General features: G+C 39.7%; 1 protein-coding gene across 7 annotated transcripts in view; it reads right to left on the minus strand.

The window, feature by feature from the left end:
- LOC129706266 (lysine-specific demethylase 7B-like) overlaps positions 1-15,268 on the minus strand; it is a 72,759-nt gene that overhangs the window by 23,276 nt on the left and 34,215 nt on the right. For all 7 annotated transcript variants that reach the window (XR_008725026.1, XR_008725027.1, XM_055650415.1 and 4 more), the window contains exons 7-14: positions 14,581-14,743; positions 14,017-14,104; positions 10,455-10,561; positions 9,665-9,756; positions 6,600-6,689; positions 4,098-4,322; positions 3,887-4,014; positions 1,724-1,875 (exon numbers count right to left, since the gene is read on the minus strand). Coding sequence is in view for 5 of the 7 variants with exons in the window: in XM_055650415.1 (XP_055506390.1) it covers positions 1,724-1,875; positions 3,887-4,014; positions 4,098-4,322; positions 6,600-6,689; positions 9,665-9,756; positions 10,455-10,561; positions 14,017-14,104; positions 14,581-14,743 (1,045 nt within the window). In the remaining 2 variants the exon portion in view is untranslated. The remainder of the gene's footprint in view (positions 1-1,723; positions 1,876-3,886; positions 4,015-4,097; positions 4,323-6,599; positions 6,690-9,664; positions 9,757-10,454; positions 10,562-14,016; positions 14,105-14,580; positions 14,744-15,268) is intronic.

Consider the following 15,268-nt stretch of genomic DNA (forward strand, 5'->3'; position numbering starts at 1 on the left):
CTTGCTCCAGATTCGAGCATTGGCAGTCTCTTGTGTCAGATATAACCCCTTGTTTACCAAGAAAATATCTGCATTGCAAATATTCAGACTCTGCTCCTGATCACCCTGACACTCTTGCATTTCATTCAAATCCCCTCTAACTGCCAGTAGATATAAACTATACCATCCCGGGTACAAGACAAATTATTTGTTCCAGGCATTAGTCCAGCCCAACCTTTTCTAAACTGCTTCCAACACATTTATATATTTTATTAAATGGAGACTAATGCATAGTATTGCAGATACTGTCTCACTCATGCCCTGGACAGCTGAAAAATTAAATTTCACTACTGACATATTGATTCTCCCTTGCAAGAACATTAATTCTCCCTTGCAAGAACATTCCTTAATTACTTGCGGCTCTTGCAATCTTTTGCCAATCTGCATTCGGACACCAAGATCCCACTGCATCAGTAGTCTCGCATCATTAAGACAACATGCTTCCTTTAGATCTGTATGAAGAAGGGTCTCGACCAAAACGTCACCCATTCATTCCCTCTCTCCAGAGATGCAGCCTGTACCGCTGAGTTACTCCAGCATTTTGTGTCTACCTTTGATTTAAACCAGCATCTGCATTTCTTTCCTACACATGCTTCCTTTATTTATTGCTCATTCACTTAACCACATTAGCCACACTCTTCTCATCTTACTTTACTGTCCATCTTTGCCTCATCTGCAAAGGTAGTCAGCATAACTTCGGAAAGTTATTGAAAACAGTTATAACTTACAAAGAGTTGAGAACCTGCACTCATGAAGTCTAACATGAATTGGTGCCGGGTCAGCCCACACCTTAAACAATTCAATTATTGGCGTCATTGACATCAATTTAAGATGGTCATTTCATACCAAGTTATCCTTGATCTGACAGATCGGTTAATCTAGCTTAATAAATGTTTTCTGTTGCACAGCAATTGTCTTGTGGATTAGACAGCAAATACACTAGTTTCCATTGTTCTCATTTCATGCTGAGGTAGATCAATCAACCAATCTATTACCAGAGGATGGAATAACATGCTCAGCAGACATGAAGTTCAGTTCTCAAGATTTTCTCCACTGCATCATTAACAGTTACTTGCATTACTAAGACCCTGCAGTATTTGTTGCATAGGTAGACACAAAATGCTGGAGAAACTGAGCGGGTGAGGCAGCATCTATGGAGAGAAGGAATTGGCGACGTTTGGGTCGAGACCCTTCTTCAGACTTGTATGTGTTGCACACATTGCCAATAAGTTATCTAGTCCACATTGGGAGAATGTAAGCAGCACTGCAACAAAGTATAATAAAACCAAACCACTGCAAAATTTTCAGGAAATATGTCAAAGAAATAAAATATATATTAAAAGCTTCCATCATCAGTTTAAGGAAGAGAGAGAGTAGGAACCAGAACAAAGGGGGGAAATAAGGCCAATTAAACAGATATAATGCAAATTATTTCAATTCAACTAATGATATAAATGTACCACAAATAGTAGAAATAAAAGGATGAATTAGTTTAGGCAATTAGGTTGGCATGGACAAGTTGGGGTGAATGGCCTATTTCCGTGCTACGTAGCTTTATGAACTAACGCTAAACTGCAGGGCTGTACAAACCATCTTTCTCTCATTTGCAACTTTAAAACAACGTACTTTATAATAAACATAATAGATGCACATTTAATGGATAGGGCTGGATGTGCAGACTTACTGTTCAGTGGAGTTTGAGATGCTGGCTTCTGATCCTCCCACTGCAAGTTCTCTTCATGTAGCACACTGCTCTGCTCATCTGTCTGTTCCTCCTCTTCATCTTCGCTGCTGGCACTGCAATGTTCAGACTTCATCTCTTTGTTCCTGCCATGACTGGAGGCAGGGTTACAAAAAAAACTTTAATAAACTGCATCACACATTTCATGAATAACACATAAAGGCTATCTAATCTAATCTAATAGATGGAAATGGTTCTGGAGTATTAACACTGTGTGGAGAGATTGTTAGAGTTGAAGAGTTCACCCCAAAACATTAACTGGTTCCCTTCCAAGCGATGTGGCCTGACTTGCTCAGTATTTCCAGCATTTTCTGTTATTCTAGGTTGCAGGCATCAGCCGGTATTTTTTTATTAAAATGGCATGTTCTTGAGAGAACCGTTTATCTCATTAATACACAAACTCCTACAGTCCACAAGATAACTGGTGCGGATTTTCAAAGGCTTGTTTAAGAAAGAACTGCAGATGCTGGAAAAATCGAAGGTAGACAAAAATGCTGGAGAAACTCAGCGGGTGAAGCAGCATCTATGGAGCGAGGAATAGGTGACGTTTCGGGTCGAGACACTTCCTCAGACTGGTTTTCAAAGGCTTAAGCTGTTTCGCCAACAGAGTAAATTTTTCAAGTCATGGCAGATTTGGTAGATAAAGGAACGATTGTAAAAATGGTATGTTTGGATTTTTGATGGCAACACAATGTGTATCTGAGAGGACAATAAAATGGAGAACGGCAAAATAGTGACAAAGTAACTGCACAGACCAAGTAAGGTGCCGCCCCCTCCCCCCACCTTTGTTCAGTACACATCTTACTGCTTCCTGTACTTGCACAAAATTAAAAGCTTCACCTAATATTGCCAATTTCTAACCTGTTCTCTCTCTTAGATGCTTATATCTGAGCTTCCCTATCTTTTCCAGACCTCTTATCGCCAGCTCAGGAAACATGTTAGAAACAAGTATCCATTTTGAAAATTGATTTATTTTTTTTAAATGGGCAGATTTTTTCATTCTGCTACGGTTAGAATAAAAACGTATCAGTTCTTATTCAGGTTCCTAGTCACCTGGTGTAAACCAATTTCACTCTTCCTGCAAGGATATGGTCCATTTTCCCCAGATTCCCTATCCCTGATTCAATTCTTTCCATCATTACAATATTTTCCATAGAACATTATTCATTTTTCTTCTAAAATGTTGGGTTTAAAACAATTTAAAAAAACATCCCTTCCCACCCCTGAACATCCTTGCCAAGGCTCTGAACCCCATCCATTCCATTTTCTGCTCTTCCATTCTCATCCCCATACTTCCACCTTTAGAAATAATAGGGTTCCCCTTGTTCTCACCTTCTACCAAACCAACATCTACCTTCGATGGATCAACAAATGTAATTTCTGCCATCATCAATAATACACCATTACCAGACACCAACCCCTCAGCTTTCCAAAGGAACCATTCTCACTAACTTACTGGTTCACTCTTCCAACTCTTTCATTGCACACTCCCCTTCCATTGGCACCTTTCCATGCAAGCATTACAAAAAAAAAATGCAATACCTGCCCTTTTATCCCTTCCTTTCCAACCACCCAGGGACCCAAACACACAGACAGCAATACTCCTGTATGTCACTCAAGTTAATGTATTAGTTTTGGTGCTTGGGATGCAATCTCCTGGAAAAACCAAATGCAGAGAGACAGACCCAATAAGTATGCAAGGGTGACTCAGAGCTTCCAGTAGGGTGTTACTTTAATGCTGCCTACTCCCACTGTCATTTACCCTTGGCTCAAACCCCACCTTAAACTCAAGGAACACGAAAGACATCATCCATCTGGCATGTTCTGACACTATTTCTCTTTGTCTCCACCTTATCGCAGACAAGAGGCAGGACTAAAGGGAGAGGGGGAAGGTGATGTCACCGTCAGTTTTTGGATTATACATAGCATAACAATACACCAAAGAGACATTTTAATGCTTTGAAGACCTATACCTCTCTTAATCCTTTCTTTGACTTTTCTTAACTGAGAACAGCCAATAATCAGTCAACTCACAGACAAACGACAATGCAGGACAATTTCCAATGCTGTCTTTAAAGTCCTCCAATTCAAAATTATGACACGTACCTAATGATTCTTCCTTTCGACAACACCAGCTGCAAGTTATTATCACTGCAACCTTTTTCAGCTGCAGTCGAAGATGGTGATGAGGTCCCACTGAGTTTCACTCTCAATGTGGAGCTGGACATATTATCCTGTTAACAAATTCACGGAACTATGAGTAGAAGTAGTTTTGCCACCTCATCCCTAATCGAGCACACAGTTGCACGGCACCTACCTCATTCCACGGAGCCATTTCCATCTTCTTCAATACCTGCCGGGTGTGAAGCTCCAGTATATCCAGGTTTGAGTGCGTCTTGTTCGAAGGGTCTCTTAGTCTTCTACATTTTCTCTTACTAGGATTAATACTGAAGGAACAATTCTTGTCCTGAGAGATCCGTGTGACTGGCACTGCAGCCACAATTCCCTGAGATTTCACAGGCTTATTTCCAATGTTCATCTCCTGCAAATACACAGGAGAAGTTTTGTGCGAATGACTGAGTGACTTCTGCTTTGTGCGTGCATGTTTGACGACTTAACATTAATCAGAGTAGACAGTTTCTGAGCTTCATATGCATCTGCCAACCAGACACAGACGACCAGCCCAAACCAAACTTTTGCATGTAGTGATCAACAGAAGAAGAAATAGTTCCAACTCTAATCCCTACAAAACCGTTAAAATGGCACATGTTGCAGTTTCAGACCAAAGGCCAAACAAAATGTTGCTAGAATGAAACAACCTAGCCTGCAGTTAACAAAGGCCAGATTTACAATCAAAATGGTGGCAATGGCAAGCTATTGTAATTTTAGGATTTAAAAAAAAAATTTGCACCATAAAATGGTCACTGTTATAAAAAACGATTACGATTTGGATATTTTACTACATAAATCTAAATTAAAGATCCATCCAAACTATTTTAACAAAGGTTCTTTTATCTTAAAGATCCTTATATTCTGCAGCAATTTTCTCAAGGTCTGATACCAATCTTGATTTTCAGAGGCAATAATTATTATTATTCAAACTAATCAAGTTTCCTTCATAGCTAATTCTTCTGAACCACATATGACATCATGCACAAGCAGATTAAGTGTTTCAATGGATACATTTATACCTCTGAGGACACTAGGTAGTTTATATTTGTTCTTAGTGCTTGTATTACAGAAATATTTTTAATTATAAAAACATATTTGAGCATTTAAATCTGATTAGAAAAAATATGATTTGAATTTTATTAAATATTAAGGTTGATGGGGCTAGGGTTAGGATGGCTGATGGGAATATCATAAGTAAGTATTCCCAGTTTCATGGATGGGCTTGTTGCTGCCTACCCGTATAATACTGGCAAAGCCCCTACTAGCTAGGTTCTGCATACAACCAGCCAGTGTGTTCATCTTCCAAGAAAGTAAAAGCAATGGGAAAAATAACCAGTAAAAGCAAGGGGCATGGAATATAGAACAGTACAGAAACAGGCCCTATCGTATGTGCCTACACCACCACCCCTCGCAGCACATTCCAGGCACCCACCTCCCTCTGTATAGGAGAAATAACTTTACCCAGCACATCTCCGTGACATTTTCCCCCTGGAGAAAAATGTTAAAGGCTAAAGGACATATATTCAAGGTAAGAGGGACACAATTTCTGACCATCTACTCATCTATGCCTCTCATAATTTTATATACACCTATTGAGTTTTCCCTCCGCCTTTGACGCTCCATAAAAAAACAATCCAAGTCTGTCCAGCCTCTCCCAGTAGCTAATAAGCCCTGGCTAATACAGCAGGCATCATTCTGGTAAACCACCTCTGCACCCTTTCCAGATTCTCCATTTCTGTAATGAGATGCCCAGAACTGCACACATTATTCCAAATGGCGTTCAACCAAAGTCCTATAAAGCTAAATCACAACCTCCTGACTTTTGTATTCAATGACCGACCAATTAAGGCAAGCAAACCATATGCCTTTTTTTAACCACTATCTACGTGTTGAGACTTTCAGAGAGCTATGGACTTTGACCCCATCAATGCTGTTAAGCCTTTTGCCATTGAAAGCTATAGGCAACTGCACTTACATTCGACATCGCAAAGTGCTATGCCCGACACTTGCTTGGATTAAAGTCCATCCGCCATTTCTTCACGCATTTCTGTAGTTGATATATATCCTGCTGTATACTTTGACAACCACCTTCATTGTCCACAATTCCAGAAATTTTGGGCAGAATATGAACAACTTTGGCACCACGGTGACATAGCGTTAGAGTTGCTGCCCTACAGCGCCAGAGACCCGGATTGATCTGTTTGTACGTTCTCCCCGTGACCTGCGTGGGTTTCCTCTGAGATCTTTGGTTTCCTCCCACATTCCAAAGGCATAAAGTTTGTAGATTAATTGGCTTGGAAAAAAATGTAAATTGTTCCTTGTGTGTAGGATTGTGTTAATGTGCAGAGATCACTGGTTGGTGTGCCGAAAAGTCTGTTTCTGCGCTATATCTCTAAACTAAACTTAACTAACAAATTTATTGCCACCTTTAACCAAGTGGCAGAGAATTGAGTTGATTGGATGATTTATGGGACGGTCTTTGCACCTCAATGGACTATGATGCCTAGATAAAGACATTTTAAAACAGTATAAACAGCCAATTTTTTCTAAAATTCTCTACTGTTTCTGCGTTTCAGTTCTATCCATTCATACAATGCTGATTACAACCAGTGCTCAGATAAATCCAAGAAATAACTGTTCATTTTACCTCCACAAAGCGAACTTCCTTGCTGAGCTCTTTAATAAGATGCCCTGGTCTAATTTGATCTGGAAGTTCAGACATGCGGCTAATTAACCCCTGGAACCAAAATAGGAATGAAGAACAAAATTAGTAAAATAATTTGACAAAAGGACTGAAAGCATAACTATAGCTACAATATCAGGTACAAGAAACTGACACTGTGACCCTTTGAGTAGCTCTGCTCAGATTATGCCTCATCTGTTCCATCATGCTCCCCGATTCCAGTGTTTGATTCCGTCCTTCGTTTTCAAAACATTTACAGTCTTGATGTTCAAGGCAATCAGCAACCAAGCATCCAGAGCTCTGCATGGTAGATCCTAAAGATCTAAAAGTTTCTGAATAATTTTTTTCTGCTGAATCCTCAAATGCCAATCCCCTACCCTGAGATTATGCCCCGGTTTTGGTCAACCCAGCTGTAACAGCCTCATGCTATCTACTTTGCCAATTTGCAGGAAATTTGCAGGACTTTAATTTATCCAAAATACATCTAAACACAAATGAGCATACCCCAAATGTTTCAGTCTTTCCTTCAGACCTCATCGCAGTCTCAGTCAGCTGAATAAAATATTTGATTCCGAGACTAAGCCAGAGCAACTACCATTGACTTCAAGGTAACATTTGATCAAGTTTAACACCAGATAGTGTTGGCCAGTAATTTCAGCTCAAGAACATTACTGCAGGAATTCTCAGGGCAAAGCCCAACCATTTGCTGAAGAGCCAATGATTGGAAATGTTGACAAGATTGTTATCTCCACACGTGCTACTGTGAGCTTATTTTCTGTATGTCATGAACCAGTGCACAATATCTTAAATATAACATTCACTGTTTTATGAGTGTTTGTAAAGCACTTTCAAATTCTTTGCATCTTCCATCTTCATGCCCACTCACTTCCTGACAATATTGTAAATTCTTTCAATTGCCATTAGTTCATTTTCCCAGCCAGTTTCATAAACAGCAACAAACTTGGATTAATATTTGGATGAATGGTTGAAAGATCAATGATTTAAGAGAAACTGGCACAGAAGTGGATTTGAGGCTAGCATAGATGAGCATGATCATATTAAATTGCAGAACAGGTTTGAGGGGCCTGGTGGCCTACTCCTGCTACTTGTGCAAGGAGGAACTGTGGATACTGGCTTACACCGAAGATAGACACAAATTGCTAGAGTAACTCAGCAGGACAGGCAGCATCTCTAGCGAGAAGGAATGGGTGACGTTTCAGGTCGAGACCCTTCTTCAGACTGATTTTCTTGGGTTCATTCCTGGAACAAAGTAAGAGGCCGAGCAGGTACTGGTGTAGCTTGCTGCATCCAACCCACTTAGCCAATTTGCCATCCAAAAGATGGCAGATCACTCAATACTTTCTCTTGCTGTTCTTGAATCATTACCTCTGCATATTACTAGGGATTAAAAGTTTGTCCTTATAATTTCTCCTGCACATTCCTAATACAGTTTCCACAATCTGAGTCACCCCTCACTCTGCATCTCTTAATCAGTCTCAAATTTCAGATTGCTCATTTGACTGGCTCCAGAAACTCTACTCCCTCTACCCTCAGCTTCTCTGGTTACCGTCTCATGCTGTCCTAGATTAATCATAAACTCCATTCCACAACCATAGGAATCCATTTCTGCCAATGCCTCAATTAACTTGCTGAAACCTTAATGCCTCAAAGACCTCCAAAACTCAACCAAAGCAATGCTTCTGAACAACCTCCCATCTTCTCCATTCTAGTAACCCAAACACATAACATTTGCTGCAAGTACATTAACTCCTATCAAAGGATCAGATCACCCACAGTACTCACTAAACAATGAAGACTGTTTACCAGCTCCTCCAGTTCAAAATTCATCATCCTATCAAATCTCCCCCATGACCATGTCCTTCCTCACCTCTATAGCTACTTTATAATGTGATCACTACATAAACTGAGACTCTTCAGCCCATCAACTCCATGCCAGCTCTCAGAGCAATCCTGTGAATCCCATTTCTCACCCAAGTCCATGCAACTGATTCTCACAGACCCCAGTTAACTCGCCCTAATTCTCCAACCACCCATTTGCACTAGGGGCAATTTACAGAAGTCAACTGAACTACCAGAACATCTCTGGGATGTGAGAGGAAACACGAACAACCGGAAGAAATCTCACAGTTTGAGGACACTGTGTGGAAACTCCACAGTCAGCACTCGAGGTCGGGTTCAAATCCGTACTGCTGGAGCTAAGAGGCAGCAGTGCCACCTGCAGCTTCCATCCCTATAACCCTCTGGGATAACTGATAATCTGTATCAACATCCTTGCATCCCAAGTTGGACCCTCAATTATTCACGCCAACTATGAATTCAGCAACCTGGACATAAACTTCCTATTAACCTTCAACTCTGGAATGTTTTACAAGAGTAATTTTCATAATATTTGAGAAAAGCAAAATGCAGACGAGAACTAATTGACCTGAAACTCTTTCGCTTTCCACGGCTCTGCCTGGCCTGCCGAATGTTTCCAGCATCAAAGTGCTTTCACACACCATTCTTGAACAGTCCAGTACCGATTTCAAAGCTTTGGACTTGCCATCACAAGGAGAGGTTTTCTCCATCTACTCTATTCAGTTGGAACATCATAAACTTTCAAATATAATTTCACTGAATTTGATGTTCAGGTTCCGCGGAATACAAGCCAAGTCTACATTTTGTCTTCATATAGCCTTTCTAGCAGCTTACAATCATCTTAAGCTACACTTGAAAACACCATCCAGCCTGACTTTCCAGTGCAGCATCAGGGAAATGCTGGAAGTTAGTTAGAGGTACATTTTTCAAATGCAATGTTAAACTGATAATGTTTAATGAAACTGAGCATTTGAATGACATGGGTAGTATCAGATTCAATTTTTTAAATTGTCATTGGGTAGTATGCATTGCAGATCCTTCAAATATCTGATCAAACTCAAATGTACATGATTTGCACCACAGGAACAGTCTAACTATACCTACACCTCTGAAGAACCAAACTACAGTAAAATGTGTTTAGAAGCCATTACCTCCCTCTGAATCCAGCATTTAAGTGATGGGATGAGCAACTTGACTCCTTGCACCAGGTATTCTTGCGGCTGACAGTCATCTTCCCTCATTTCTAAACAGAAGCAAAATTGAAATGCACTAAGTCCATTAAAGTCAATCGTGGTTAAGTAATGGATGACTTGAGACAAAATATTCAATAAAAAAAGAGCAAATATTTTTAAACAAGCCCCTCTTAATTGCAACTTTTGTGTTATTTTAAGCGTTTATTCGATTGTTTAATCTATAACACAAGATAACTAGATTCTACAGATCCAGTAACTGAAGCTGTCCTGCAAAATAAAATCCCCAGATCTATGAGCTAATCAATGAATTTATTTGTTTTAGATTTCCTTATTGCCATTGAATCTTTGATCTACTTCTAAAATCCTACAAAACCCTTTAGAAATTAGTTTGTAAGCTTGTTGAAAATGACACGATTTAGTGTATTGAGTTTCCATATGAATGCCCATGACAATTAGTGTTCACCCACCTCTTTGGATCCCCCCCCCAATCTATTTATCACACTTGTATTGAATGAGTAGGATTTTCATCCAAAAGTGGAAAGAATTTTGGTTCTCACCAAACACTCCATATTTATAAGTTGACAAGCCCATCTAAATTCAACCAACTTTGTTGGAAATTATCTAATTACAGTGGCCCAGCAGCAGAGTTAATTAATTTTAATAGACTAGCAATGCACTATAATTTGCAGTGTCATTGAATGAAACCGAGCATCTTACTTACTGCTCAGGTCCCATTTGCTTCCCTTACCTTTTAGAGTTTCCCGAAGGCCATTTGCCACATACCAGCACATTGCTTCAAAATACGGAAACTTGAAAAGTTCAGGAGTCTTTAATCGTTTCTCCATCTCATATATCCTGGAATCAAGAGATAAATATTATTCTATATTACCGATCTCTTCTTCTTCCAATGGACTGGTGAAATGCAAGAAGTAGTCTATAAAATCCCCTTGTCCAATAATTTTAGCTTTGTTAGATTGTACCCCAGAACAAGATTGTTGCTTTAAATATTCATTACAGGGAGTATAGAAGGCTCAGAGATTAACTAGCATCAATGCAAGGATCTCAAAAGCAGCTGCTTTTCTGTCCAGTTCCAGAAATTTTCAATCTCCTGGTGTAATGTGGACCTAGCTATAATGCTACCAGAATCTGGAGGAAGAATTTTCAACAGGAGTACCTGTCTGTGAGTGGGCAGGGTGAGCAATGTGGTGGTGGGAATAAGGAGTTGTGGTAAGAATAGACAAAAGTTGCAAGCTCAAAACTCAAAAAGCTGCAGAGATTGAAAATCTGAAGTAGTAACAAATGCTGGAGCTTTTTAGCAGGTCAGGCAAATCTGTGGAGATAGAAATACAGCCAACATTTCAAGTTGATTACCTTTCAAAGCTGGGAAAAGTTTTAAAAAACATACATGTTTTTGTTGCAGAGAAGGGCGAATGTCTGTGATTGGGTAGAGACCCAGAAATTCAATTACACAAACGCTGGTGCAGGCAGAATAATCACAGCTGATCCAGCAACAGGAAAGATGAAAAAACATGGGAAACAGAATAAAATAACCATTAAAACGATGAGATAGACCAGTTATTGCCATAAAGCTGAAATTAAACAAAATGCTAGACAAATCCAGGTCAGGCAGCATCTGTGAAGAGAGTAAAACTGAGTGAACCTTAAGGTGATAACCTTTTATCAAAACTGGTAATTATGTCACAAACTGGAAAGACTAGTTCTCTGAAATTGTTGTCAAGTCCTGAAAGTTGTAACATGTGGAGACAGAAAATGAAATGCTACACCTTGTGCTTGCTGGAAGAGCGTGAGAGATCAAAGTCAAAGAGGGCAGAATGGGAGTGGGATGGAGGACAGACTTCTTGTGCTTATTCTTCCATACTGAATGGAGGTTTGCTTCCTCACAGTCATCCAATCGGCTTTTGGACTTGCTGATGTAGAATCATTTCATTTCAGATTTCCACGTGGTCTCTCATTTCCTGCACTTCGATCTCTCCTCTATTCTCATCCATCTTCCATTGACACCTCTCATTCAGCTACGATTACCAATCCTAATCCCTCTCATCCAAAGAAAGTGCCATTTATTCTTACGTTGCCTCCACCCCTTCACAGATATTACTTTAGTCCTATCATGCCTCACCTTGCCTTCATCTTAAAACATGTTTATTTTCCAACTTTTTAGTTATGACGATAGATCAAACACAAGACCAAGATTAAGAGACAAAGATTAAGTACAAAGACATTTTAAATAGCAGACTGACTGAAAGCAGCTGCAGATAAAGCATTTAAAACCAAGTGACAGTTCAACAAAACAGCATGTTTTACTGATTGCATGGGAATGGGCATTGATAAAAGATTAGATTTGTCTGATCAGTCTTAAAATCATGCTTTTCACATTATTAAACCTTTTAGACCAAATCTTGGCATACATTGGTAGCAGAACACAATTTTAAAAAGGAACTCGAGGATTTCAGGGTGAAGAATATTTAAAATATATGTTGTGGCCATTGGCACCTCACAGTTGCTCCACTATTCAATAAGATCATGGTCACCAGCCCAGTAGCATAATCCTGTCCTATCCCCATTCTTCTTAATTTCCTCAATATCAATCTATCCTAGACAAGGAATAAACCTTATTCTCCAATTTCAACTTAGAGAAGGCTTGATGCTGACAGTAACCTAATCTCTAATCAATCAGTCTGAAAAAGGGTCCCGACCCAAAACCAACTATCCATGTTCTCCAGGGATGGTATCTGACCTGCATGTTACTCCAGCATTTTTTTTTCATTTAAAAAAAACTGATTTGTTCTGTTGATCTCACTGTAAAGAAATGAGTGTTGGCTGGAATACAAAGTACTCACACTGGCATATCTGCTTTTTATCCACTACATGGACAGGTAACACAATTTATGTAAACTGTCACCTTAATAACAGCATGTTTTAATGTTGTTGGAAAATAAAACTGCTTTTTACAACACTGATGCCATTAAACATTTTTTTAAATCAGATGCAGGTTTTAGTATTAAGAAAGATAAAACCTGAAAAATTTGTGGGTGAAGTTCATAGTGATTACTGGAATAGCAGCATGCACAAGTGTGTCTGAATATTTTACATTGAATGGTTATGCTCCAGCATTATAAATATGTCTTGAAAAAGTCTGTCATTTATTTTCCATACGAGTATCATTCACTGCCTGTTTTAAACAATGTTTTTTGGAGACAGGAAGCCTCCTGCTGCTACAGTCAGGATCCACAACACATGGCTGACAGCAGAATAAAATACATTTTTGTTAAAGGTCTGCATATGTGCTTGAAGCACCAGAACACACCAGACTGATCTCAGGTGCTGGTTATGAAGTTTGCACATTCTGCTTGTGGCTACACGGATTTCCTCTAGGTTGAGTTTAGTTTAGAGATACATAGCCGAAACACCGCCTTCGGCCCACCGAGTCCGTGCCGACTAGTGATCCCAATACACTAGGGACAATTTATAATTTTACCAAGCTAGTTAACCTACAAACTTGTACGTCTTTGGAAAGTAGGAAAAAAAAAAAATCAGATATCCCGGAGAAAACCCACACAGGTCACAGGCAGAACGTAAAACTTCGTACAGACAAGCACCAGCATCGAACTCTGGTCTCTGCCGCTGTAAGGCAGCAACTCTACCGCTGCGCCACTGTGCCACCTAGGTTCTCCAGTTTCCCCTCTCATCTCAAAGACGTGCAGGCTGGTGGTTTAATTGACCACAGTAAATTGCCACTGTAGGTGAATGGTAGAATCTTGGGATGGGGGGCTGGAATTGATAGAAATGTGGGGCAAAATGCAAATAATGTAGGATCCGGTGCAGTGTAGGTAGTTGGTTGATGGCAGACACGACTCGATGGACCAAAGGGTCAACTTCCGTGCTGTATCTCCGACTCTAAAAGCTAGTGAATGGCATGTGTTAGGATATTTGGAAGCCCGTTCGCCCTTACAAATGCAGTCTTTCAGTTTCACTCTGGCTATTTGCTGCCAGAGCACCAGAAAAATAATTTCACCACCTGACAATCTGTCAATGACTGCTGCCTGTAATCTTGCACTCAATGTATTCCCTCACTGCACAAAGTTCACACTCCATATGTCTACACCAAACCATAAGCATGTCATTCCCACCCAGGAAACCAACTAAATCCAATTAGTGTCTTATGCTTGAAGCATGTATTACACAACCATCTTTGATAAGTCTGCTGATATATAGGCAGCTTACCTAGTATGACATTGGTTGTCAGAGAGAGAAAGCTCAGGAATAGTCAAGCATACAGAGTGGCTACTAACCTGAGTTGTGTTCCAATGTTGAGGTTATGCAGAAAGTTTCCACCAAAAGCCATACAATCCTTGGAGGTTAGGACAGCATGGATCCAGCCTTGAAAACAACAATAAAGGCTTGGGTAGAACCAAGAGAGCAAACCAAGGCCCAGCACAGCCACAGGACAATGCCTGACCAAAGTCCAAAACATGAAACCTTAATTCAATTTCTCTGCTTCAAGTATTTCGTCATTTGCAAAATATCTTTTGATTTACATTTTACTTCTAATGAACAGTAGAGTCAAAATTTTCAGTGGCAAATTTAGAAAAAAGATACATTCAGATGACAGTGGTACAAACATTCTTCAACAAAGCTGAATCTGATGCTATATCACTTGTAATTTTAAATTGTAGTATGAAAATATATTGGGTCAAGTTCAATCATAAGTTAGCCACGATCTGGATAACAGGACAGACTCAATGGCAGTAAAAGCCTGCTTGTTTGTGTGTAATTAGGCAAATTGTGCAATGCCAACCATGATGAAGTGTGGGGCAGAATAGAAAGCCCCTGTTGCCATCTCCTTTTCACCATACCTGTGGGAATGAGAAGTGTCTGTCCCTGTTGCAGTACACACTTGTAGCATCGATCCACTTGGTCTCCAAAGAATGTTTCGCTCTGGTTCACAGAACTGCTCCAACTTTCATAAAGTGCAAGATTGGCATTGGTAGGCTTTATCAAGTAAAAGATTTTATCACCCTGCAAGGAAGAAAATGTTGTGTTTTTTTGGGCTTTACAATAAATCCTCAAAGAATGTTATACAATTTGCACCCATACAGTTGTATCTTTCACCACAGCACAGGACTCATCATACAAGTGGTGACACTTCAACTTACTACCATATTCTACATCTGGAATATCCTTCAGGTGAACTGTAATGTGTGGGAAAATCTAACCTTTTATTTTGTTCTTAATTTTCAAACACATCACAAATCTAGTTGTGCTGCTAAGCGCGTAAATAATGGGCAGAGGAAGGCAATCTCTATGCCAAGAAGGCTTGAGGAATCAAAGATTAGGACTCTATTATGATTTGTACCACGGATCAGAAGCAAGAGTCATTTTGCTCCAGAGAAATATGATTAAATAATAAGCCGATAACTGTGGTTAAGATTTCACAAATAGGACCAACTTATTCCAAGCCTCTAATCTTAGAGATGTCAACATTTTTGAGTTAAGCAAATATTTTGAGAGGAGCTTGGAGGAGGGATGCAGAGCTGGAATAAT

Source organism: Leucoraja erinacea, chromosome 19 (assembly GCF_028641065.1).
Source record: "Leucoraja erinacea ecotype New England chromosome 19, Leri_hhj_1, whole genome shotgun sequence".
In the NCBI taxonomy this organism is placed as follows: Eukaryota; Metazoa; Chordata; class Chondrichthyes; order Rajiformes; family Rajidae; genus Leucoraja; species Leucoraja erinaceus.